The sequence below is a fragment of the Coregonus lavaretus genome, assembly GCF_964263955.1.
Source record: "Coregonus lavaretus genome assembly, chromosome: 22".
NCBI classification, from domain to species: Eukaryota; Metazoa; Chordata; class Actinopteri; order Salmoniformes; family Salmonidae; genus Coregonus; species Coregonus lavaretus.
The window spans coordinates 29,358,529-29,382,740 of NC_140009.1; the positions used below are offsets into that span (position 1 = coordinate 29,358,529).

A 24,212-nucleotide genomic window follows, 5' to 3' on the forward strand; every position below is an offset into this window, starting at 1 on the left:
CATAGAGTATTCATTTAAACACATAAAAAGGCACCACACCACCTCTGAGCTGGTTATCACACAGGTTCAAATGATGGAGGAAAACTACCAAGCAAGGATGGAGGAAAATACACTGCTCAAAAAAATTAAAGGGAACACTTAAACAACACAATGTAACTCCAAGTCAATCACACTTCTGTGAAATCAAACTGTCCACTTAGGAAGCAACACTGATTGACAATAAATTGCACATGCTGTTGTGCAAATGGAATAGACAACAGGTGGAAATTATAGGCAATTAGCAAGACACCCCCAATAAAGAAGTGGTTCTGCAGGTGGTGACCACAGCCCACTTCTCAGTTCCTATGCTTCCTGGCTGATGTTTGTCACTTTTGAATGCTGGCGGTGCTTTCACTCTAGTGGTAGCATGAGACGGAGTCTACAACCCACACAAGTGGCTCAGGTAGTGCAGCTCATCCAGGATGGCACATCAATGCGAGCTGTGGCAAGAAGGTTTGCTGTGTCTGTCAGCGTAGTGTCCAGAGCATGGAGGCGCTACCAGGAGACAGGCCAGTACATCAGGAGACGTGGAGGAGGCCGTAGGAGGGCAACAACCCAGCAGCAGGACCGCTACCTCCGCCTTTGTGCAAGGAGGAGCAGGAGGAACACTGCCAGAGCCCTGCAAAATGACCTCCAGCAGGCCACAAATGTGCATGTGTCTGCTCAAACGGTCAGAAACAGACTCCATGAGGGTGGTATGAGGGCCCGACGTCCACAGGTGGGGGTTGTGCTTACAGCCCAACACCGTGCAGGACGTTTGGCATTTGCCAGAGAACACCAAGCTTGGCAAATTCGCCACTGGCGCCCTGTGCTCTTCACAGATGAAAGCAGGTTCACACTGAGCACATGTGACAGAGTCTGGAGACGCCGTAGAGAACGTTCTGCTGCCTGCAACATCCTCCAGCATGACCGGTTTGGCGGTGGGTCAGTCATGGTGTGGGGTGGTATTTCTTTGGGGGGGCCGCACAGCTCGCCAGAGGTAGCCTGACTGCCATTAGGTACCGAGATGAGATCCTCAGACCCCTTGTGAGACCATATGCTGGTGCGGTTGGCCCTGGATTCCTCCTAATGCAAGACAATGCTAGACCTCATGTGGCTGGAGTGTGTCAGCAGTTCCTGCAAGAGGAAGGCATTGATGCTATGGACTGGCCTGCCCGTTCCCCAGACCTGAATCCAATTGAGCACATCTGGGACATCATGTCTCGCTCCATCCACCAACGCCACGTTGCACCACAGACTGTCCAGGAGTTGGCGGATGCTTTAGTCCAGGTCTGGGAGGAGATCCCTCAGGAGACCATCCGCCACCTCATCAGGAGCATGCCCAGGCGTTGTAGGGAGGTCATACAGGCACGTGGAGGCCACACACACACACTACTGAGCCTCCCCCTCAGGAGACTAAAAAGATTTGGCATGGGTCCTCAGATCCTCAAAAAAATTCTACAGCTGCACCATCGAGAGCATCCTGACTGGTTGCATCACCGCCTGGTATGGCAACTGCTTGGCCTCCTACCGCAAGGCACTACAGAGGGTAGTGCGTACGGCCCAGTACATCACTGGGGCAAAGCTTCCTGCCATCCAGGACCTCTATACCAGGCGGTGTCAGAGGAAGGCCCTCAAAATTGTCAAAGACTCCAGCCACCCTAGTCATAGACTGTTCTCTCTGCTACCGCACGGCAAGCGGTACCGGAGTGCCAAGTCTAGGTCCAAAAGACTTCTCAACAGCTTCTACCCCCAAGCCATACGACTCCTGAACAGCTAAATCATGGCTACCCGGACTATTTGCACTGCCCCCCCACCCCATCCTTTTTACGCTGCTGCTACTCTGTTAAGTATTTATGCATGTGTCACTTTAACTCTACCCACATGTACATATTACCTCAACTACCTCAACTAGCCGGTGCCCCCCGCACATTGACTCTGCAACGGTACCCCCCTGTATATATAGCCTCCCTACTGTCACTTTATTTTTACTTCTGCTCTTTTTTTCTCAACACTTTTTTTTGTTGTTGTTTTATTTTTACTTTTTTTGTTTAAAATAAATGCACTGTTGGTTAAGGGCTGTAAGTAAGCATTTCACTGTGATGTCTGCACCTGTTGTATTCGGCGCATGTGACCAATAAAATTTGATTTGATTTGATTTTGACTTGTTTTAAGGACTTTACATCAAAGTTGGATCAGCCTGTAGTGTGGTTTTCCACTTTAATTTTGAGGGTGACTCCAAATCCAGACCTCCATGGGTTGATACATTTGATTTCCATTGATACTTTTTGTGTAATTTTGTTTGTCAGCACATTCAACTATGTAAAGAAAAAAGTATTTAATAAGATTATTTCATTCATTCAGATCTAGGATGTGTTGTTTAAGTGTTCCCTTTATTTTTTTGAGCAGTGTATGATGAGACCACAAGCAGGGGAAAAGGTAGCATCAGTGATACTCGACAAAACCTCCCATATTCATTAACCTACATTCACTAACTTGAGGGGGTAAATCATTACTGCATAGCACTCCCCACATTTTAGAATGTGTTTTCACACTACTTATCCTCATGACCTTCATTGAATTACAGATTATTCTGCCCTTCACATACCAGAACTCTCATAATTTGGTCATTAGAATCACATTGACTTTATAACAAGGCAGACTTGTATTTTCTTCCTTTCTATTCTCTATCCGGTATTGAGGTACTTCATTAACAGCGTTATTTGGTTTTGGAGATTACAGTCGAGCTGACAAGACCGGTAATAAGTGAAATCCCAATTTTTCACTCACAGTAGCAAATATGGCAAAATCCCAAAAACAATCACATGGCAACCTTGAGCAGTGTGCCACCAACATGGATGCATGTGCTTCTATACCCAAGGATCTCTGTGTGCGGCCGAAATGACACCCCGTTCCCTTTATAGTGCACTACTTTTGACCAGAGCCCCCCATAGGACTCTGGTCAACAGTAGTGCACTATGTAGGGCATAGGGTGCCATTTGGGACGCACCCTATAATAGCAAAACAGATTTTAGCAGTCCCACAGAAACATAACCAGCAAGACGTTAGGTGTTATAACTTAGTAGGTACTGCAAGATACTTGTTCCTTTGCCTTTAAAGGTAAGGCTCTGCTGTGAATGAAAGTTTTACATTTGCCTTCTATGACAGATACTTCAAGTAAGAATGGGGGCATCCATCGAGGACGAGGTAAATCTATTCCCTGTTAAGCATACATCTGCCAACATCAAAAACGCTTCTTATAATAATTACAAATCACAGGCACCTCTTACAACGAAATTACCATTCATTATTATCCCTTTTTGCCCACACAAATAGTCTGTCCAATTATAAATATTTTAAACAAATCTACCATCCATTTCTTTTCTCCAGACTACCACCAACTCTGTTCTATGATTGCTTTCCACTTCCTACTTTCCACCCTACGATCAGTACTAAGTGGTGCAAACCATTAGTCACCACTGACATCATGACCTGTATCTGTGCCAGCAAAGCTTAATAATCATGAGAAAAATATATATATAATTCTAACCATGGCTACCACAGTAAATGAGTCCAAACACACTATTTTTTTTACTGACCAAGTACAGTATGTCTATTATGCTTAAAGGCAAATAAAGGTTTCTATGGCACTAAATGGATGTAGCTAGCTAGGTGCACTTTCATTTTCAAAAACAGGCTATCAATTAATGTAAAAAATGAAAGCAATTACAGCGTAGTTAAATGTCCTGTTCAGAATATATTGTAAGGCAATCTCAATGGTGTTAATAGAGATGAATGTTCAAACCCTCCAACCTTCGGTCTCCATTGTCAATACATGGTTATGACAAACATAGGGGCCTAGGTATAGATTAAACACATTCAAGAAAGACCCATAACAGGAAGACAATTATTTCATGCTGCTACTTGTATCATTTCATGAATGCCAGAGAAACGCAGTGTAATAGTTCAAAAGTCAGGAGAAAGCAAATGGTCTTGTTCCAATTTGACCCTAGATTCATTTCAGTCAATTCATGGCTCAGATTTATATTCAGTCTGTACATTGCTCGAACGCATGCTTTTTTTCTCTTTTTTATTTGTATTTTTTAAATGTACTTTGGCAAATAACGCCCTAACTGTGACCTAAGATTCTCATGTCACGACTACTCACGCAAATCTTCAATTGGCATCTATGAAATGCTTTGTTGGATTGGCCTAAACACAGTAGAAGGCAGTGCAATAGTTGTGTTGCACACGTCTTTCAGTCCCTAATGCTACAAATAATCCTTTCATTGCTTCCTAATATTAAACCCTAGGGAACTATATGTCCATATTTTACTTGTTTCTTTAAAGTCAGAATTATGATCTCAAGCTCCTTCACAATGAGTTCTCTGTCTACCAACGGAACAAAGATAGGGATAGTTCCAGATGGGATATATGCTGGACAAGTAAGGGAGATTGAAAGAAAAACAGATCTGGGTCGTGTTCCTCTGCTCAGACGTTGCTGACGCATGCCAGATATGTAAAATACCTATCAGCTAACCACATCACTATGTTATAGCAATCTGGTGCCCGACGGCACAGTCGATGACGTGGCACGCAACCATTGGTTGATGTATGCAGTGTCTGAGCAGGGGAACATGAACCTGACCTGCTAGCCAGACACACCTGCGGTTGGATGATTGAGGTAATCAGTGTCTCTATTGAACAACATACATCTGCTCAGTGTGGAGTTATGTGAGGAGCCTGAGGATGCAAGCATGGTGAAAGTAAGCCTAGCTAAATCACTGGACTAACCATAAGGACTAGTAGTGGACCCTGGACTGGCATCGATCAAACCCCATTGTGATAACTGGATTTTGGACCATGTTGTATGGACTGACCATTTTGGACCATGTTGTGTGGACTGACCATTTTGGACCATGTTGTGTGGACTGACCATTTTGGACCATGAGATCTTTTTAGCTTTAGAGTTTTGAAGTTAAATCTCAGTCAATGAAGCAGCGTATACAATCCTTGCAATCTTTTCCTGTCTTTTGCACTTTAGCTACAACACATATGTATGTAACTATACATATGCATGTATTCAGACTATGCACACAAATATGCTGAATGTGTTAAAGTGCTTAACTATCTCAATAAGTGCCTTGGATCAGGGCTGAATGGAACTGCATTGTAGTATGCATACAACAAAATAATGCCAATATGATTTTCCTGTTTGTTATCAATCCATGTAATTTGGTTCCTTGTTCCACACAGCCCAAGACTATTCCCCCTTTACACATTATGACACCAAAGACTATACACTAACCTTTGCTCCTCCTCTCCCCCAGACAACACTGACTATTGGGCACAACATGACTTGCTACTCTGGTATCATTATGATATTAGTTCCTCATCTTTCTCATCCAGAACTAATGCATGTCATTTAGCATTCATCAAGAGATAATGTTGTGGTGAAGTATTAATTGAAAATGTAAATGAGTCCCAGTGAATCACTGAAATGTATTGATCCTCTGATGATGTAATAGAAATGGTCATGTTAAAATATTTAAATTACGTCAGGCAAAGAGCTCCAGTGGTCTGATACAATCATCTACAATGTATGTAGTACCACCAGACAAGATACACACATAAAAACAATACAACATACCAAAAAAGGAATTTCACACTTTTCGGCTTTACTAAAAACACAAGTACTACTATTGGCCATTAGTTTCCTCTCAGTTCCTTCCTACAGTAAGTAACCCTACATACCTACTAGGCTTTCAAGTCTCTTGTTAGTCATGAATTCTGTCCGGAGACATGAACAATCAAGCCCAACCAAGGAATCATATTCTCACCAGATGAACAGGTCTGACTAGGATCCAATGCTTCTCTGCTACCAAGTGGATGAGACCCTAGGGTTCGTCATATCATGCCATCCTGAATCCTTACTGCCATGATGTCATATGGATCTGAAGGCATTTAATGGGATGCCATGGAGGCAATCAATTGCATTTTTTCCTAGGCACCGAGCAAAAAATGCCTTGGACGCAGACTTCAGCCATTAGTCTAGAATAGATAATTTCCATGTTGCTAGTATCAGTATTCAAACAAATGAAGTGAACGTCAAACAAGATTTCCAAGGAAACAAAAGCCCTTGAGACTATGATTGTCTTTTTGATAACGTTCAAAAGGCCAGAAATTAAATATTGCTTAAGTTCAACAAAAACTAAACGGAAGAGCACTGTCAGTCCAGCGTTTCAATCTCATACCAGAACTGACCATCGTACTAGACAAGATACAAGCTTTTTGATAGAGAGGAACAGTGGTATTGCTCCAGCTCTAAAATGGCTGAAGTAACATTTTAGATTGACCAATGACAACATTTTGGGAAATAATACAAATACGATTCCTCTCTGAAGGCAATTCTAATTCAATGTACCAAAACGTTTTGGGAATGACATAAGAAAAGAAAACTGGGAAAACAATTGAAATGGCTTGTAAGATTATCACTGAGCAGTAATCTTAGAATTTCAAGAGAATGTGATCAGAAAACAAGAGGCTTTGCTGAAGTGCAAATGGGGCGAGCCCGCTCCCAAAGACTTCGAATAAATAACCAAGGCCTCATTGCTACTACTCTCCCTGTCTAGCCATTCAGCAGCTGCAAAATGACTTAGAGGTATCTCAACATCTATGTTTCTCTGTAAATATTTCTAAAATAAATATTTTTTCAGCCATAGCAGTGATCAACTTTGGTCGTAATGTATATGCTTCAAACCAAATTCTCACGTAGTAAAGACAAAATGGTGTTCTAGATAATACTTCAGCATTGAGAGTAAATTTATGCTAAAATGCCAACCTGAGCATTGTTCTCCTTTGCAAGGAGACATGCTTACATATTGATCTTTCAAACTTTAGCAGCACTATGAAATTCTCTATGAAAATGCCCCTGAAAAATTGACAAAAGTTTAAATATAGGTTACTACAGAAGGTACATATTATAATCCTTTAAAAAAAAGTCAGAATCATATTTTAGCATTGCACTTTTGGGCAGGACTTTGTATGGTTCCTTCATCAAGTCCTCTACTATAACCCGTTGTATCGTTCTCATTTTAGGAAGTCTGTGCATTTCTCTACAAGGCCAGCACATCATAGGATGTTAAATACTGAATGATATGAAGAGAAAAAAGTGACTCAACAAAAGACAACATAAAAAGAGGATAAACAGTGCTTTTAGCTGACAGTCATTTTTCTGTAATGACGAGTACCTATTTGCGGGACATTATTTAAAGGGATTGATGATTTAGGGATTTTGTGGATGTTAATAGCAACCATTTTGGGACAAAGCAGTATTCCAGTGACCTTACAGAAAGAACAATCAGTCTCAGTGTTAAGCACTAACTACTACAGAGTTGGGATAGATAGATGCTGTGGGCCCCATTTGCATTATAGGTTTGACTGCACTTCAAGAGAAGATCACACACGCACGCTCACACACACACACACACAGGCCACCCTGTGGTGGTGGTAGTAGTGGTGTCAGACCGTAGATATAGGATGACTTCACTCAGAAAGGCACCCGTCCAGGCCGACAGCGGCATGGCGGTCCTTGACGTAGCCGTGGTGATGGTGGAGGCCTCCGTTGGGCAGCGGCGTGCAGGCAGCAGTGATGCCGCAATGCTTCAGTAGGTTGAGACCGGGGGAGACAGAGACGGAGGAAGAGGAGCAGGGGCAGGAGGAAGGGTCCAGAGGAGGGAAAGGCTTCATGGTGGAGAGGATCAGAGCCAGGCAGTCAGCTACATCCTTGTTGGGGGCACAGGCCAGGGCTGGAGTGTGGCCTTGTCGACAACATAAACGCACAATCAGACTGGATACACTGGAAAGCTGTTGTCTATGGCCTATGCTCAAGGAAGATTAAAATACCTAAATAAGTAAGAACCGTAAAACTTCAATTAAACGCTGTGTCAAATAGCCGCCTGTCCCTTTTAATTGCCTGGCAACGGCACATTTCAGCAAATAAACGCCTATTTTAAATAAAAGTTGGGTCTAAATAAATTGTTTACGAGGTTTAATGTTTGATTTGTTACATTAAATAATTCAGTAATGACTCAAACAAATCATAGCAATCATGCGTTTCTATCGCCAGTAAGAAACTGCTAGCCATTGGCTGCTAACAGCTGAGAACAGCTAGCTAACTGGCAAACACAAACAGACCCCTAGAAAAATCAGCCAAAAAGTAAGAACTGCTGAAAATGCGAAAAGTGTTTTTTATATTTTTTAGAGGCATTCTAAGACAATATAAAAATGGGACAGCGTGTAAATGATAACACATTAGTACAGGAAATAAAACAATTTATTAAAATGCTCGAATTAACTATGCATTAAGGAAATAGACGCCTGGCTCAAATAGAAGCCAGTCTATAATAAGCACCTGTTGTGTTCAGTGATTGAAGCAAATAAACGAATAAACATTAATTGAAGCTTTACATTAAGTAAGTAACAAAAAAATCTGAAATCAATTACAAATCATTTCTCGAGCCCAAGCCCATAGCATTAGGCTACACGGTGTAGGACTTTAAGATGTTAAAATGAAGATGAGGTTTGGGGAAAGGATAAAGTGGAATAGTGTCTCTCTTACCCTCCTCATCCACTGCCAGCACTGTGGCTCCTCGACTCAGCAGTGCCTGGACCACAGTGGCCAGACCGTTGCGTGCTGCTAGATGCAGCGGCATTTGCAGTGCAGCGTTGGTTGCATTGATGAGGGTAGGGTTATGGATCTCCCCCAGAATCAGCAGGGCACACATCTCATGAGCCTGTGATACAGATACAAAAACATGCTTACATTAACCATCATCATCAATACATGCACTTGTTCCTTCATCTCAGGACATGAGAGAGGCGCTGATGATGTTGTGAGGAGTTACCTTACCTTGCTGCAGGCCAGATGCAGGGCAGTATTTCCATTGTCGTCCAGCAGTGTAAGGTCAGCCTTGGCTCGGTGCAGGAGGATAGCTGGAAATTACACAGGATTCATCCCAACAGATAATGCATTCACTCCAATCAAGTGTTAGTTCATTGTTCTTCATAGGACTTAGATGAAGGGAGAGACCATGCTGAACTCTTATCCTTTTGCAAAACATCAATGAAAAGGTGCTCTGTAGACTTACCCACGGTGCCACTCTGTCCGTTGTCGGCGGCGACCATGAGAGCAGAGCGTCCGGTGTGGTCCACGGCGTTGATCTCAGCTCCGTGGCGTAGGACAAGCTGCAGCCCCGCCACATCCTCAGCACACGCTGCGGCGTGAAGAGGGGTCCTACAGACAGCCCAACATTGGTGAGCTCAGTATTGCATAACAATGAAACAGAAGTTAAAACTGGATGAAACACATTAAGTGCAGAGGTACAGCTTTAAAGGCATACCAATGACACAGGAGACACCCAAGTAAACATTTAGTAAGATAATGGCACCTTGCTCTCAACAGACCTACCTTTCTTTAGTATCCCTGGTGTTAACCATCTGTATGCCAGCAGATTCCAACAGCATCTCTGCAGCTCCACTATGGCCATTCATTCTGCAATGTCACATAAATCAAAGATAACCACCAACTCATAGGAAACATGACCACAGTGATAAAACATCAAACCCATTATCAATGATCCTTTCCCAAACACTGTTTTACAGACATTGTCGTAATAATGTACAGGTAACTGACAAAATAAAGGAAACACCAACATAAAGTGTCTTAATTGGGCGTTGGGCCACCACGAGCCACGAGAACAGCTTCAATGCGCCTTGGCATAGATTCTACAAGTGTCTGGAACTCTATTGGGGGGGATGCAACACCATTCTTCCACGAGAAATTCCATAATTTTGTTAATGGTGGTGGAAAACGCTGTCTCAGGCGCCGCTCCAGAATCTCCCATAAGTATTCAATTGGGTTGAGATCTGGTGACAGACGGCCATGCATATGGTTTGTCATTTTCATGCTCATCAAACCATTCAGTGACCACTCATGCCCTGTGGATGGGGTCATTGTCACCCTAGTGGGGCATAGCCATGGTAGACAAAATAATGAGTCATGGGTAACATACGTAGAGTCTGTCTGAAAGTGAGAGGATCAACACAAGTGGGTGTATGGAAACCTAACAGCTAATTGGGAAGATTGGTTGTCACTCAATACAGTTGTGTGGCTGCCTTCTGCTTCCTTGTAGCATTTTAGCTAAGCCTAACCCTTTTCCCAACCTTATCCTCATTCTCCTAACCTGCCACGTCAATTCTCCTAACCTGCTATGTTAGTTATCCTAACCTGCCACGTTAATGATCCTAACCTGCCTAGCTAAAATGCAACAAGGAAGCAGCCACGTAAAACAGTCTTGAGGGACAACCAACCTCCCCAATTAGCTGTTAGGTTGACACACCCACTGGTATTTATCCTCCCACTTGTTTTGCAACGCCCACTTAGACACTCCACGTATGCAGTTACCGATACTTGAAAATAATGGCCTGCCTAGCATTTTATACATGACCCTAAGCATGATGGGATGTTAATTGCTTAATTAACTCAGGAACTACACCTGTGTGGAAGCACCTGTTTTCAATATACTTTGTATCCCTCATTTACTCAAGTTTTCCCTTCTTTTGGCAGTTACCTGTATAATCATGTTTAAAACATTGATTAGAGAACACTCACAGAGCACAGTGCAATGGGGTAAAGGAGTTTCCCTCCTGGATACTACAAGTTTTGTGTTCAAGTAAAACCTCCAAACAGTCTTCATGCCCTTATAGGAGAAAGAAGAAAAGTGTGTTTCAAAGTTGCATACTGGTAGCCATTTCATTTGGATAACGAACAGTCACACTACAAAACGGAAATAGGTTTCTCATCACATTCTATTTATACGTACATTTCATATGCAGTGCCTTCAGATTTTGTTGTGTTACAGCCTGCATTTAAAATGAGCTTGTGTGTCACTGGTCTACACACAATAAATACCCCATAATGTCAAAGTGGAACTATGTTTTTAGAATTGTTTTTAACAAATAAGAAAAAAATTAAAAGCTGAAACGTCTTGAGTCAATAAGTAAACAGCCCCTTCGTTATGGCAAGCCTAAATAAGTTCAAGAGTAATCATTTGCTTAATAAGTCACATGGACTCTCAGTCGAGTAGTGAATTTCAAAACAGATTCAACCACAAAGACCAGGGAGGTTTTCCAATGCCTCGCAAAAAAGGGCACCCATTGGTTGATGGGTAAATGTTTTTTAAAAGCAGATATTGAATCCCCTTTGAGCATGGTGAAGTTAATTACACTTTGGATGGTGTATCAATACACCCAGTCACTACAAAGATACAAGCGTCCTTCCTAACTAAATTGGCAGAGAGGAAGGAAACCGCTTAGGGATTTCACCATGAGGCCAATGGTGACTTTAAAAAACTGTTAGAGTTTAATGGCTGTGATAGGAGAAAACTGAGGATGGATCAACAACCTTGTAGTTACTCCACAATACTAACCTAAACGACAGAGTGAAAAGAAGGAATATTGTACAATCCAGGTGTGCAAAGCTGTTAAGACACTTACCCAAAACAACTCAGTTATTATCGCTGCCAAAGGTGATTCTTACATGAATTGACTTAGGGGTTTGAATACTTACGTAAATTAGATACATCTGTATTTCTTTTTCAATACATTCGCTAAAAATTCAAAAAACATGTTTTCACTTTGTCATTATGGGTTATTGTGTGTAAAATCAACTTAAATCCATTTTGAATTCAGGCTGTAACACAACAAAATGTGGAATAAGTCAACGGGTATGAATACTTTCGAAAGGCTCTGTACACCCTTACTGAATGCTGACCTTGGTAAGCAGCCCAGTGTGATGGCGTGTACTCTTCCTGGTCCAATAGGGAGTCCAGAGGGTTGGAGCGCATGGCGGCACGCAGCAGACTGGCGAGGATGTCAGTGTGGCCGCGGGAGGCAGCGTAGTGCAGGGGGGTACGACCCTGGCCGTCCCGACACAGTGCAGATGCCTTGTGGTCCAGCATGGCTGTGACACAGTCGTCACGGCCTAACACAGCCTACAGGACAGGGACACACAGGGAGGAAGATGCTGTTCTTTTCACAGCTAGATTTCCTAAACTTTTACTGTGCTTTAATAATTATTTCAAACTAATGCTGTAGTGTTCCTTTACTAAACTAATGTTAGTGTTCCTCTCTATCACATAACTGAACCAGCCAGACTAGGTGTAGGGCTGTACAATATGACACAGTTTCAGTAAGTGTAATGGATGAGTAACCAGCCCAGTACTTTTTCGCTCAGTAGTGTGAAAAGCCTATAGGAGTTTGACTCACCCCTCTGTGCAGGGCAGTGCTGCCCCTCTTGTCTTTGGCGTCAGGCCAGGCCCCCTTCTCCAACAGCAGGTGGACACAGTCTGTATGGCCACCCAGGATGGCCAGCATCAGAGGAGTCCTGAGGAGGAGGACCCTACACAGTCATTTACATTAAAATAAAAGCCGACGTCAACAATAACGCTTCCTAGCAGGCAGAACGTGTGATTCTGCAAATCTTCAGTAAACAGCCTAAACAGTACTCTTGACTCTGGATCTATACTAAAAATAAATAACATAATAATTGACATCGCAACCAAAGAGAACGTCAACAAAGCTTCCCGGCAGGCAGTGAGAAACAGACCACTCACTGTTCCTGTGTGTCTGTGATGTTGGTAAGGTCTGCCTCCTCCCCACTGTCCACCAGCATTTGCAGACATTCAGTGTGGCCGTTGGCAGCTGATATGAAATGACAAATATAATTTAATTACACATTCAATCTTGACTGCTTTTGTTTTAACCTATTACGTACAGTGGCTTGCGAAAGCACTCAACCCCCTTGGCATTTTTCCTATTTTGTTGCCTTACAACCTGGAATTAAAATGGATTTTTTGAGGGTTTGTATCATTTGATTTACACAACATGCCTACCACTTTGAAGATTCAAAATATTTTTTTGTGTGAAACAAACAAGAATAAGACAAAAAAACAGAAAACTTGAGCGTACATTACAGCTGCAAGTCTCTTGGGGTATGTCTCTATAAGCTTGGCACATCTAGCCACTGGGATTTTTGCCCATTCTTCAAGGCAAAACTGCTCCAGCTCCTTCAAGTTGGATGGGTTCTGCTTGTGTACAGCAATCTTTAAGTCATACCACAGATTCTCAATTGGATTGAGGTCTGGGCTTTGACTAGGACATTCCAAGACATTTAAATGTTTCCCCTTAAACCACTCAAGTGTTGCTTTAGCAGTATGCTTAGGTTCATTGTCCTGCTGGAAGGTGAACCTCCATCCCAGTCTCAAATCTCCGGAAGACTGAAACAGGTTTCCCTGTATTTAGCGCCATCCCATCATTCCTTCAATTCTGACCAGTTTCCCAGTCCCTGCCGATGAAAAACATCCCCACAGCATGATGCTTCCACCACCATGCTTCACTGTGGGGATGGTGTTCTCAGGGTGATGAGAGGTGTTGGGTTTGCGCCAGACATGGTGTTTTCCTTGATGGCCAAAAAGCTCAATTTTAGTCTCATCTGACCAGAGTACCTTCTTCCATATGTTTGGGGAGTCTCCCACATGCCTTTTGTGTGTGTATACAGTGGGGAGAACAAGTATTTGATACACTGCCGATTTTGCAGGTTTTACTACTTACAAAGCATGTAGAGGTCTGTCATTTTTATCATAGGTACACTTCAACTGTGAGAGACGGAATCTAAAACAAAAATCCAGAAAATCACATTGTATGATTTTAAATAATTAATTTGCATTTTATTGCATGACATAAGTATTTGATACATCAGAAAAGCAGAACTTAATATTTGGTACAGAAACCTTTGTTTGCAATTACAGAGATCATACGTTTCCTGTAGGTCTTGACCAGGTTTTCACACACTGCAGCAGGGATTTTGGCCCACTCCTCCATACAGACCTTCTCCAGATCCTTCAGGTTTCAGGGCTGTCGCTGGGCAATACGGACTTTGAGCTCCCTCCAAAGATTTTCTATTGGGTTCAGGTCTGGAGACTGGCTAGGCCACTCCAGGAGCTTGAGATGCTTCTTACGGAGCCACTCCTTAGTTGCCCTGGCTGTGTGTTTCGGGTCGTTGTCATGCTGGAAGACCCAGCCACGACCCATCTTCAATGCTCTTACTGAGGGAAGGAGGTTGTTGGCCAAGATCTCATGATACATGGCCCCATCCATCCTCCCCTCAATACGGTGCAGTCGTCCTGTCCCCTTTGCAGAAAAGCATCCCCAAAGAATGATGTTTCCACCTCCATGCTTCACAGTTGGGATGGTGTTCTTGGGGTTGTACTCATCCTTCTTCTTCCTCCAAACACGGCGAGTGGAGTTTAGACCAAAAAGCTCTATTTTTGTCTCATCAGACCACATGACCTTCTCCCATTCCTCCTCTGGATCATCCAGATGGTCATTGGCAAACTTCAGACGGGCCTGGACATGCGCTGGCTTGAGCAGGGGGACCTTGCGTGCGCTGCAGGATTTTAATCCATGACGGCATAGTGTGTTACTAATGGTTTTCTTTGAGACTGTGGTCCCAGCTCTCTTCAGGTCATTGACCAGGTCCTGCCGTGTAGTTCTGGGCTGATCCCTCACCTTCCTCATGATCATTGAAGGTGAGATCTTGCATGGAGCCCCAGACCGAAGGTGATTGACCGTCATCTTGAACTTCTTCCATTTTCTAATAATTGCGCCAACAGTTGTTGCCTTCTCACCAAGCTGCTTGCCTATTGTCCTGTAGCCCATCCCAGCCTTGTGCAGGTCTACAATTTTATCCCTGATGTCCTTACACAGCTCTCTGGTCTTGGCCATTGTGGAGAGGTTGGAGTCTGTTTGATTGAGTGTGTGGACAGGTGTCTTTTATACAGGTAACGAGTTCAAACAGGTGCAGTTAATACAGGTAATGAGTGGAGAACAGGAGGGCTTCTTAAAGAAAAACTAACAGGTCTGTGAGAGCCGGAATTCTTACTGGTTGGTAGGTGATCAAATACTTATGTCATGCAATAAAATGCAAATGAATTACTTAAAAATCATACAATGTGATTTTCTGGATTGTTGTTTTAGATTCCGTCTCTCACAGTTGAAGTGTACCTATGATAAAAATGACAGACCTCTACATGCTTTGTAAGTAGGAAAACCTGCAAAATCGGCAGTGTATCAAATACTTGTTCTCCCCACTGTATGCATGCACCACTTTTCCGTTATTTATTTTTTAGAATTTTTTGAAACAAGTTATTTTTTTCATTTCACTTCACCAATTTTGACTATTTTGTGTATGTCCATTACATAAAATCCAAATAAAAATCCATTTAAATTACAGGTTGTAATGCAACAAAATAGGAAAAACACCAAGGAGGATGAATACTGTTGCAAGGCACTGTAGTACCTAAAACAGACAATATCGAACAATACGCAGCAACACATGCTTGCAAGTAAGATATCCAATGTATTCATTACACCTGGCAAATAAACAAACTAATTTGATTAGCATGCTTTGCAAAAATGCATCCCACATCCAATTCTAGGAGGAGGGGGGGGGTTAGAGAGGCATGGAGTGATCCGTACCTGCGACATGTAGAGGGGTCCACATGTGTCTGTTCTCGTTGAGGAGGCAGGAGGCCCCCTGGGCCAGCAGGACCTCTACACAGCGAGCGTAACCTCTCTGGGAGGCCAGGTAAAGCACAGAGCGGCCCGAAGCATCCTGCACGTCCACGTATGCAGCAGTCTCCGTCAGCACACGCAGCGCCTGCCAGTGGCCATTATCAGCCTGAAGGGGGAGAGGAGATGGGATACAACAGGGAACAGTCATGTTTTTGGCTAATCTATATGAACATGGCATCTTCTCCACACATACTCAGTCTCAAGCTATGATGTATCAGAGAGGATTTTAGGAAAGGCGCACTTACAGCTAAATGCAATGGACTCACTGGAATACTGCTCTCAATGTCTCCCAATGCGTTAAACGACATTTCCAGGAGCTAAAAGAACAGTCATGATGCATTACTGTCCACACACACAGCAAGGTCATGATGAAAAACAATTCACCTGTTTAGCTTGGTAGGGTATTGAACACAAACAGAAGGACTCACCAGTTCAAGGTTCTGCTTGTTGCCGTGGGAAGCAGCATAGTGAACAGCACTGTAACCTTTAGAGTTGACCAGGGATGGGTCGGCACCGTTGTCCAACAGATGCTCCAAGCAACTACTTACAAAGACAGAAAAAAGCAACAACAGTCAAGTAGTTGTCATGAAATAAACAAAATCTCTTTGGAGTCCTTTAAGCAGATCTTGAATTAGCATTTTTTTTTTTTTTATATATTATTCTGGACTGTAGACGCTATACAAAATAAAATGGTTGCAAACTCACAAATAGGACTCCTTCGCTCCATCCTCCTCCCTTTGAAGAGTCCCAGGGAAATGTCGGTCCATTCTGGAAGTGCAGAATTAACACATTTAATGACAAATTCAACACATAGCCATGTTTCCTGAACGCGTGTTGTCATGTGTCAGTGTATGTTGCGATGGAGTGCAAGCGTGAGTTCCTACCTGCAGAAGGCCTGGGAGGCAGCAGAGTAGTGCAGCGGAGTACAGCCTGTACGGTCAGGCTCGTTGACCTCAGCGCCAGCGCTCACTAAGGTCACGGTGCACTGGTACCTCCCATTAGCAGCTGCATAATGCAACGGAGTCCTGAGCGAGAGAGAGAGAGAAGGTCCACAGAATCATTATCAGTCCATTAATCAAATGCATTTATAAAGCACTATTTACATCAGCCGTTGTCCCAAAGCTTTTACAGTGAACCAACAACCTTAAATCACTGACTTTTCCACCGAACATTATCGCATACCCACACCAGCATGAGTATAAACAGAAAGCAAATAATCAGTGGCAAAAACTCACCTTCCTGACTTGTCCCTCTGATTCAAGTCGGTACCACTGCTTAAGAGCATGTTCAGACATTCAACATTTCTGTCAGAAGAGGAGAAGTGAGGAATACCATGATGAGAATGACTGACTCATTAGATTGTATTAACCAATACAATGGTTCAGAATAGGTCCAGTTTTGGAGTGCGATTCTGTGTCTTACCCTCCAGAGGCAGCAGCGTGTAGACAGGTCCTTCCAAAGTTGTCTGGGATGTTTATGTCAAACCCGGCTGATAGAACGTGCTCCTTACTCATTGATGAAACAATACTGTACAGCTGACCTGAGGGGAGAAGAGGCAACTAGAAATAACATCCAACCCATGACACTTGTCAGTCACAGCTCCTCCAGTGTATAGACCTTGTGAAATAAAATCCAACAGGTGTGAATGAATGATATAATGTATATAAGTACCAACCAGAGGAGAGTAGCTTGCGACAACAGTCTGAAAACCCATAGAGCACAGCCAGGTGCAGCGGGAACATCCCATGAATCCCTTGTCTGGCAGTATCTGCACCGTTGGTCATCAGAGTGCTGATCAGCAGCTCATGACCGTATTTAGCAGCAACATGGAGGGGGGTATTGCCATATTTATCCACACTGTCAATCTCTCCACCTGGGAAAAACAAACCAACAGGAAGAGAAGAATGAATAGAGAACCAGTGGGACAAGAGTCATTTAAAGCATCCTCACAGGTCAGTCAGAGGGGTTGTCATGGTTACCGTTTTGGATGAGGATCTGAGAGCGGGTAAAGCGTCCGTGAATGGCTGCCATGTGCAGGGGGCTCTTCCCTTCTTTACTCTGGAGATGAAAAAAAAAATGATGTCTTACTAGTCTTGCAGACAACAAATGATCCTTTAAATCACCACACAATAAAACAACCGTTCAGGGTGAAATGCTGCTAGGGATGGCATTAGTTAGTCTTAAAGAAGGAGTATGGAACTAGGATGAGTTAAGCCTTTTAGAGCATAATGAATTTGATTATCTGGACAGGAGGGAAGGGATCTGAGATCAGCAATCGTACTCAGAGACCCTTTTTTAATAGAATTGGGCCCCAAACCTGCTGGTTAACGTCAGCCCCGTTGTTGACCAGCAGCTCCAAGCAGAGGGCCCCGTTGGTGGATACAGCGGCCAGGTGCAGTGGGGTGTAGCCACTCCTGTTGGGCTGGTTGACGTTAGCTCCGTGGTTCACCAGCTCGTTGGCCACAGCCTCCTGGCCTGTGTAGCAGGCCACATGCAGCGCAGTGTTCCCAAAGGCATTGGGCTCATCCAGCTAAAAGAGCACCAACACACAAGACATGAGGAGTTAGCTAAGCAACAAAAGGTCCAAAAATAAGAAGATGAAACATAATTTCATTGTAATCAGAGATAATCCTCTGGCTCTTCTGATCATGACTATGGTTCATCAGACTATGGTTCGTAACAAGTATTACTTGCTATGGCTATCTTGAGAGTCCGTTTACCCACTTGAACTCCACACTCACCTCTGCCCCGAGCCTCAGAAGGTACTTGACGATGTCAATGTGTCCGCTGGCAGCTGCAGCGTGCAGAGGGGTGTAGCCCTGCTTGTCCTTGCAGCCCTTGTTTGCACTCCGAGACACTAGCAGCTTCACCACCTCCAGATGCCCTATAAGACATATGGGAGAGGCATTGTGTGAGAAGAGTGTGTCCTGTGGGTCCTGCAGGAGTCCTGTTTTAATGTCACCCTCTAGTGAAGAGTACATTCATACTGTTCATCAGAACGGGGATAACTGTAGTTTTAACTATGGTTTGTGGAAATTAACTTTTTCCCAGGGGAACAAATAGTTACTTTGGAGGTGACTACAACTATTTGAATAACAGATCCCAAAAAATGACTACTTCCTAAATCTATTTAAATAAAGGTCTCAGAAAGTGACTACTTTCCAAAACTATTTGAATACAGATCTCTGAAACTATTGGATAGACTGCCTTCAACTGATGGCAGGGCTGTATCTGGAACTGCATGTTAAAGATAGAATGAATTAATAGAGCACACACAATCTCCTATACTATTCCAATCTGTCTGACAGTCATATTTGATCTACAAAATACATCACGGTTATTATAGTAAACTAAAACTAATGTGGTTTTCCAACAGCAAGGCTCAGATCAACATGGCAGTGTTGCCATTGTTTCAGACCTGGGTTCAAATACTATTTTCAATATCTCAATTACTTTCAAATGTTCTTGTTTCAAACACACAAGGGATAGTTCACTCAGAATACAAATTAACATGATTGTCCACCTACCTGGCTGTAGTCGATTCAAGAAGGAAGTTTGGGGATATTTAGTTTCCTTTCTAAACTTAATAGCTATCTTTTTTTTTACTGTTATCATTCTCAGTAACACTTCTTGTGCCTGTGTAATAAAACTGTCATTACTTTTGGAGCAACATTTAATTAGCATGTTGTTACATTATACTTTGGTAATTGCATAGCAATGAGCAGAGTTTTTGTAACCACTGCACACTAGAGGAATAGTGACTGTTCTATACACCACTTTTGTAATAACTATTATGCAATTATAAAGCAATTTCCAAAGTCCTATGTAACACAATGGCGCTATTGTAATAGTCAAAGTTACTATAAATGTATAAGAACTTGATGCCAAGTGTTACTGTACTACCGTGTCTCACTCATTCTGAAAATATATTTGTTAGTCATTTTGAAGTTGTAAAAGTGGTCTACTCTAATGTTGAGGTGATTCCATGTCCCTCATGTGTTTCATTCTAGGCTTTAGGCAAATAACTAGCATATATTCAACTATTATTTGTTTTTCTGAGACCTGTATTTGAATATCAAATAAAAGAGTTGCCTTTTAGTTGAAATTCTATATAAACTATATATTTGACTACTTAGAGTATTTGAAAAGTTTGTATTTTCAACTAAACAACAAAATACAACCATGTTCTGCCCAGGTCTGCTGTTCATCCAACTTAAAACAGGACTTATGGAGAAACACTTCATATTCTCATCACCTGCCATTCACGGCAAGTTTATGAAATTCTGATGTAAAAAAAAAAGTTGGGGCAATCAGCAGTTAAAACAATAACAAAGCACTCTTCGCGCCACTGTTTCAGTCAAAGGCTGAGGGATGGGGCTGGAGAAATGTAACCATTCAAACTTAGAGCGTTATGGATGCAAGGAATGACCATCCATTATATAAAAATGATAGTTTGAACCATGTTTTGAGGCTATACAGTGTTTGTTTACATTTACTTTGTTTATAAAGTGGGCTCCCGAGTGGCGCAGCGGTCTAAGGCACTGCATCTCAGTGCTTGAGGCGTCACTACAGACCCCCTGGTTCGATTCCAGGCTGTATCACAACCGGCCGTGATTGGGAGTCCCATAGGGCGGCGCACAAATTGGCCCAGCATCGTCCGGGTTTGGCCGGTGTAGACCGTCATTGTAAATAAGAATTTGTTCTTAACTGACTTGCCTAGTTAAATAAAGGTTAAATAAATAAAAAACGAGTTTGTATTTTGGATTCTGATGGGATATGACAGCTATATGACTAAGCTCATGAGGCATTTATAAGTTACATTCTTCAAGAATCAATGGGTAAATATCATCAATCCAATAATGAATGTAGCAACTGGAGATTGTCCCTTGAAGAGTTTCCCAGGGCAGAGACCAGCTCACCCAAGTACGCTGCCCAGTGGATAGGCTGTCTCTCTCTCTTATCATTGGCACTCAAGTTGGCCCCTTTATTCAGCAGCAACTTCACCATCTAAGGACAGACAAAGTTAATCAAAAATATATTATATACATATAAATAATTTTCATTATTTATAAACCTGCTAACCTGGGTCCGTATTCCCAAAATCGTCTCAGAGTAGGCATGCTGATATATGATCACCTTTATTTTTTTTTCCAAATCATAATGAATAAGATGGGAGACCTGATCCTAGATCAACACTCCTACTCTGAAATGGTTTGTGAAAATGGCCCTGTTCAAAGTATAAACAATATTTCAAGCCCTCTCTTCTCACCTCCATGTATCCGCTCTGAGCAGCATGGTGCAAGGCGGTCCTGCCAGTACGGTCTGCCATGTTCAGATTGCTCAGTTGGGGTAGCAGGGCCTCTGCACAGCGTGTGGCTCTATTGGCAGCTGCAACATGCAGTGGTGTCTGCCAGAACTTGTCCCGTGCATTGGCCTCAGCTCCCTGCCGCAGAAGTAGTCCCACTGCCCTCTGGAGAGAGAAGGAATCAAACAGGACTTGAGAAAACACTTCTTGACAACACCAAAACATGGTACCAAACTGTTTCAAACATGGATACAGTGCTATATAAATCTTAACATGACAGAGATGATCAACATTGCTTACTTCATTCCGGGAGGCAGCTGCCCTGTGCAATGGAGTTAACCACACATTGTCCTTAGCATTTACATTTGCACCTATGAGAGTGTACAAGACAAGGAGCATTATTAGAGGGCCATGACAAGTACAGTAGAGTCATTTATTTCAAGTTGCAGTCATACCAATGAACAGACACTACAGTTTTACTACAACTGCAAGTAGACCAAAACCACCTTTTCATTGCACACACATTAGAAGGTCAGGCGGGGGCGGTTCTGTTTAGTGAAAATAAGTACCAGTGGTTGGTCAATTTTGGTCCCAATTACCTGCATTGATGAAGAGGTCCATTATATGAACATCCCCCAAACAAGCAGCAGCATGTAGCGGCGTACGGCGCTCTTGGTCCTGTGGGATTGAAGTAAGACACAAACTAACCATCTCTCCCTCTTGCCCTGGCAGCGACCAATAAGCATACTAGTGAAATATTGCTGAAAATTATTTACATTTAGGCCTTCTGTTGACTTTGTACTGTTTTATATATACAGCTCTGGAAAAAATTAAAGAGACCACTGCAAATGTTTCTTTTTTTCTCTACATGTATGACAGCCATTCCATTCCAGTGTCTGTTGAATTCCAACACAGGCACACCTCATTCTACTGAATTAGGTACTGATTAGGTGATCACCTGAACCAAATCTTATTTAACAAGGAAAAGTATAAAAACCACTGCTGTGGTCATCACTATCCTCTTGCAATAGGCCCAGCTGGATGGCAAAAACAGTGCTAATAGTACCTCAAAAGTAATATTAATCAAAAAATAAACTATTGACCATGCCAAAAGAGTTGAAAAGGAAAGTTTTGAGTGAGGAAAATAAGGGTTCAATTCTGGCTTTACTGGCAGAAGGATACAGTGAGCGTCAGGTTGCTTCCATCCTTAAAATTCCAAAGACGGCGGTTCATAAGAACAAGGTCAAGCAGCAGACATTGGAGACAAAGCTACAGACCGGCAGAGGGCGAAAACGACTCTACTGACCGCGATGACCGCCAACTCATTCGAAAGTCACTCAACAACTGTAGGATGACATCAAGTGACCTACAAAAAGAATGGCAAACAGCAGCTGGGGTGAAGTGCACGGCGAGGACGGTTCGAAACGGGCAGGGCTGAAGTCATGCAAAGCGAGAAAAAAGCCCTTCATCAATGAGAAGCAAAGAAGAGCCAGGCTGAGGTTTGCAAAAGACCATAAGGATTGGACCGTAGAGGACTGGAGTAAGGTCATCTTCTCTGATGAGTCCAATTTTCAGCTTTGCCCAACACCTGGTCGTCTAATGGTTAGACGGAGACCTGGAGAGGCCTACAAGCCACAGTGTCTCGCACCCACTGTGAAATTTGGTGGAGGATCGGTGATGATCTGGGGGTGCTTCAGCAAGGCTAGAATCGGGCAGATTTGTCTTTGTGAAAGATGCATGAATCAAGCCACGTACAAGGTTGTCCTGGAAGAAAACTTGCTTCCTTTTGCTCTGACATTGTTCCCCAACTCTGAAGATTGGTTTTTCCAGCAGGACAATGCGCCATGCCACACAGCCAGGTCAATCAAGGTGTGGATGGAGGACCACCAGATCAAGACCCTGTCATGGCCAGCCCAATCTCCAGACCTGAACCCCATTGAAAACTTCTGGAATGTGATCAAGAGGAAGATCACAAGCCATCAAACAAAGCTGAGCTGCTTGAATTTTTGCGCCAGGAGTGGCATAAAGTCACCAATCAATGTGAAAGTCTGGTGGAGAGCATGCCAAGAGCATGAATGCTGTGATTGAAAAATCAGGGTTATTCCACCAAATATTGACTCTTCCTAAGTTAAAACATTACTATTGTGTTGTTTAAAAATGAACATGAACTTATTTTCTTTGCATTATTCGAGGACTGACAACACTGCATCTTTTTTGTTATTTTGACCAGTTGTCAATTTCTGCAAATAAATGCTCTATATGACAATATTTTTATTTGGAATTTGGGAGAAATGTTTTCAGTAGTTTATAGAATAAAACAAAAATGTTAATTTCACCCAAACACATACCTATAAAAAGTAAAACCAAAATAAACTTATATTTTTGCAGTGGTCTCTTAATTTTTTCCAGATATATGTGTGGTTTCAGGGAAATACAAAATAAACTCATCACATGAACTGGGTAAAGGATCCACACGGCACCCCTCTACTTGCAAAAACTGGAGATAGTTAAATATCAAAGCCATAAACCCGAGCCAGTGCTGTAGCACTGTCTGCCACCACAAGCATACCAGTGCATTGACATCCTCGTTCTTGTTGTGCAATAGTTGTTGAATTTCATCGACATTCCGATTGAAAACCGCTTGGACCAGTGGAGGCTGGGGATAAGAACAGGAGAATGTCACGCTGTGGTTAGCAAGGAATGGTAGCTAGTTAGGGAAGTCAAGTGAACAGTTTGCATACAGCAATCAGCGTCACTTGGGCCGCGCCGAGGTTTAGCTAACGTTAGCTAGCTAGCAATCCTACGACACATTTTTTTCAGACAGATCCTTGCATCAAACGTTATTGAACTGGTCAACTTTCAGGAAATTGCTATCAAAACACTAGATTAGCTAGCTAACCGACAGTCTATCAGCTACCCAGCCAAATAGCCAGACTGGCTTTTCAACTACCGTTAGATAGCACGCTAGCTACTTGCTAGCTCACCTGGTCTGTAATGTTGAGTACTCCCATCTCCCAAAATCAGCCAGGACGGAGCTCCTTCATTAGGGTGGAACTGCAAGGTATATTAAACGATAGTTTTGATTTTCATTTTTCAAAGTTGACCCATGTAGCTAGCCATCTGTAAGATAACTCTTGATCTGTGTTGCTGTCCGTCTCTGCTTTATGTTTGTTTGTTGCTTCGGCTTTCTGCACAT

At 42.8% G+C, this 24,212-nt stretch overlaps 1 protein-coding gene across 2 annotated transcripts; it reads right to left on the bottom strand.

Moving 5' to 3' along the window:
• Window positions 1-1,891: 1,891 nt before the first annotated feature.
• On the bottom strand, window positions 1,892-24,188 carry LOC311149831 (serine/threonine-protein phosphatase 6 regulatory ankyrin repeat subunit C-like). 2 transcript variants are annotated; one of them, XM_084187064.1, is made up of 26 exons: window positions 24,001-24,188; window positions 23,586-23,672; window positions 21,616-21,694; window positions 21,317-21,387; window positions 20,981-21,181; window positions 20,631-20,718; window positions 18,453-18,595; window positions 18,029-18,241; window positions 17,691-17,769; window positions 17,387-17,584; window positions 17,134-17,251; window positions 16,947-17,015; window positions 16,596-16,736; window positions 16,417-16,479; window positions 16,140-16,251; window positions 15,957-16,028; window positions 15,616-15,817; window positions 12,693-12,780; window positions 12,346-12,463; window positions 11,852-12,071; window positions 10,691-10,778; window positions 9,488-9,571; window positions 9,168-9,313; window positions 8,930-9,012; window positions 8,639-8,813; window positions 1,892-7,838 (listed from the first exon to the last, which is right to left on the bottom strand). In XM_084187064.1, the coding sequence occupies exons 1-26, from the start codon at window positions 24,025-24,027 to the stop codon at window positions 7,564-7,566; spliced, it is 3,240 nt and encodes a 1,079-aa protein (XP_084043190.1). In that variant the 5' UTR covers window positions 24,028-24,188; the 3' UTR covers window positions 1,892-7,563. The 2 variants fall into 2 exon arrangements, with proteins under 2 accessions (XP_084043190.1, XP_084043189.1); XM_084187063.1 differs by having other exon boundaries at window positions 16,140-16,254.
• Window positions 24,189-24,212: the final 24 nt, after the last annotated feature.

Bases quoted from the DNA above. Each gene is read 5' to 3' on its own strand.
- LOC311149831 (XM_084187063.1), bottom strand. From the start codon at position 24,027: ATGGGAGTACTCAACATTACAGACCAG. The intron at 23,673-24,000 runs GTGAGCTAGCAA...TCTTATCCCCAG, and splicing joins TACTCAACATTACAGACCAG to CCTCCACTGGTCCAAGCGGT. The intron at 12,781-15,615 runs GTACGGATCACT...ATTTCATATCAG, and splicing joins GACCCCTCTACATGTCGCAG to CTGCCAACGGCCACACTGAA.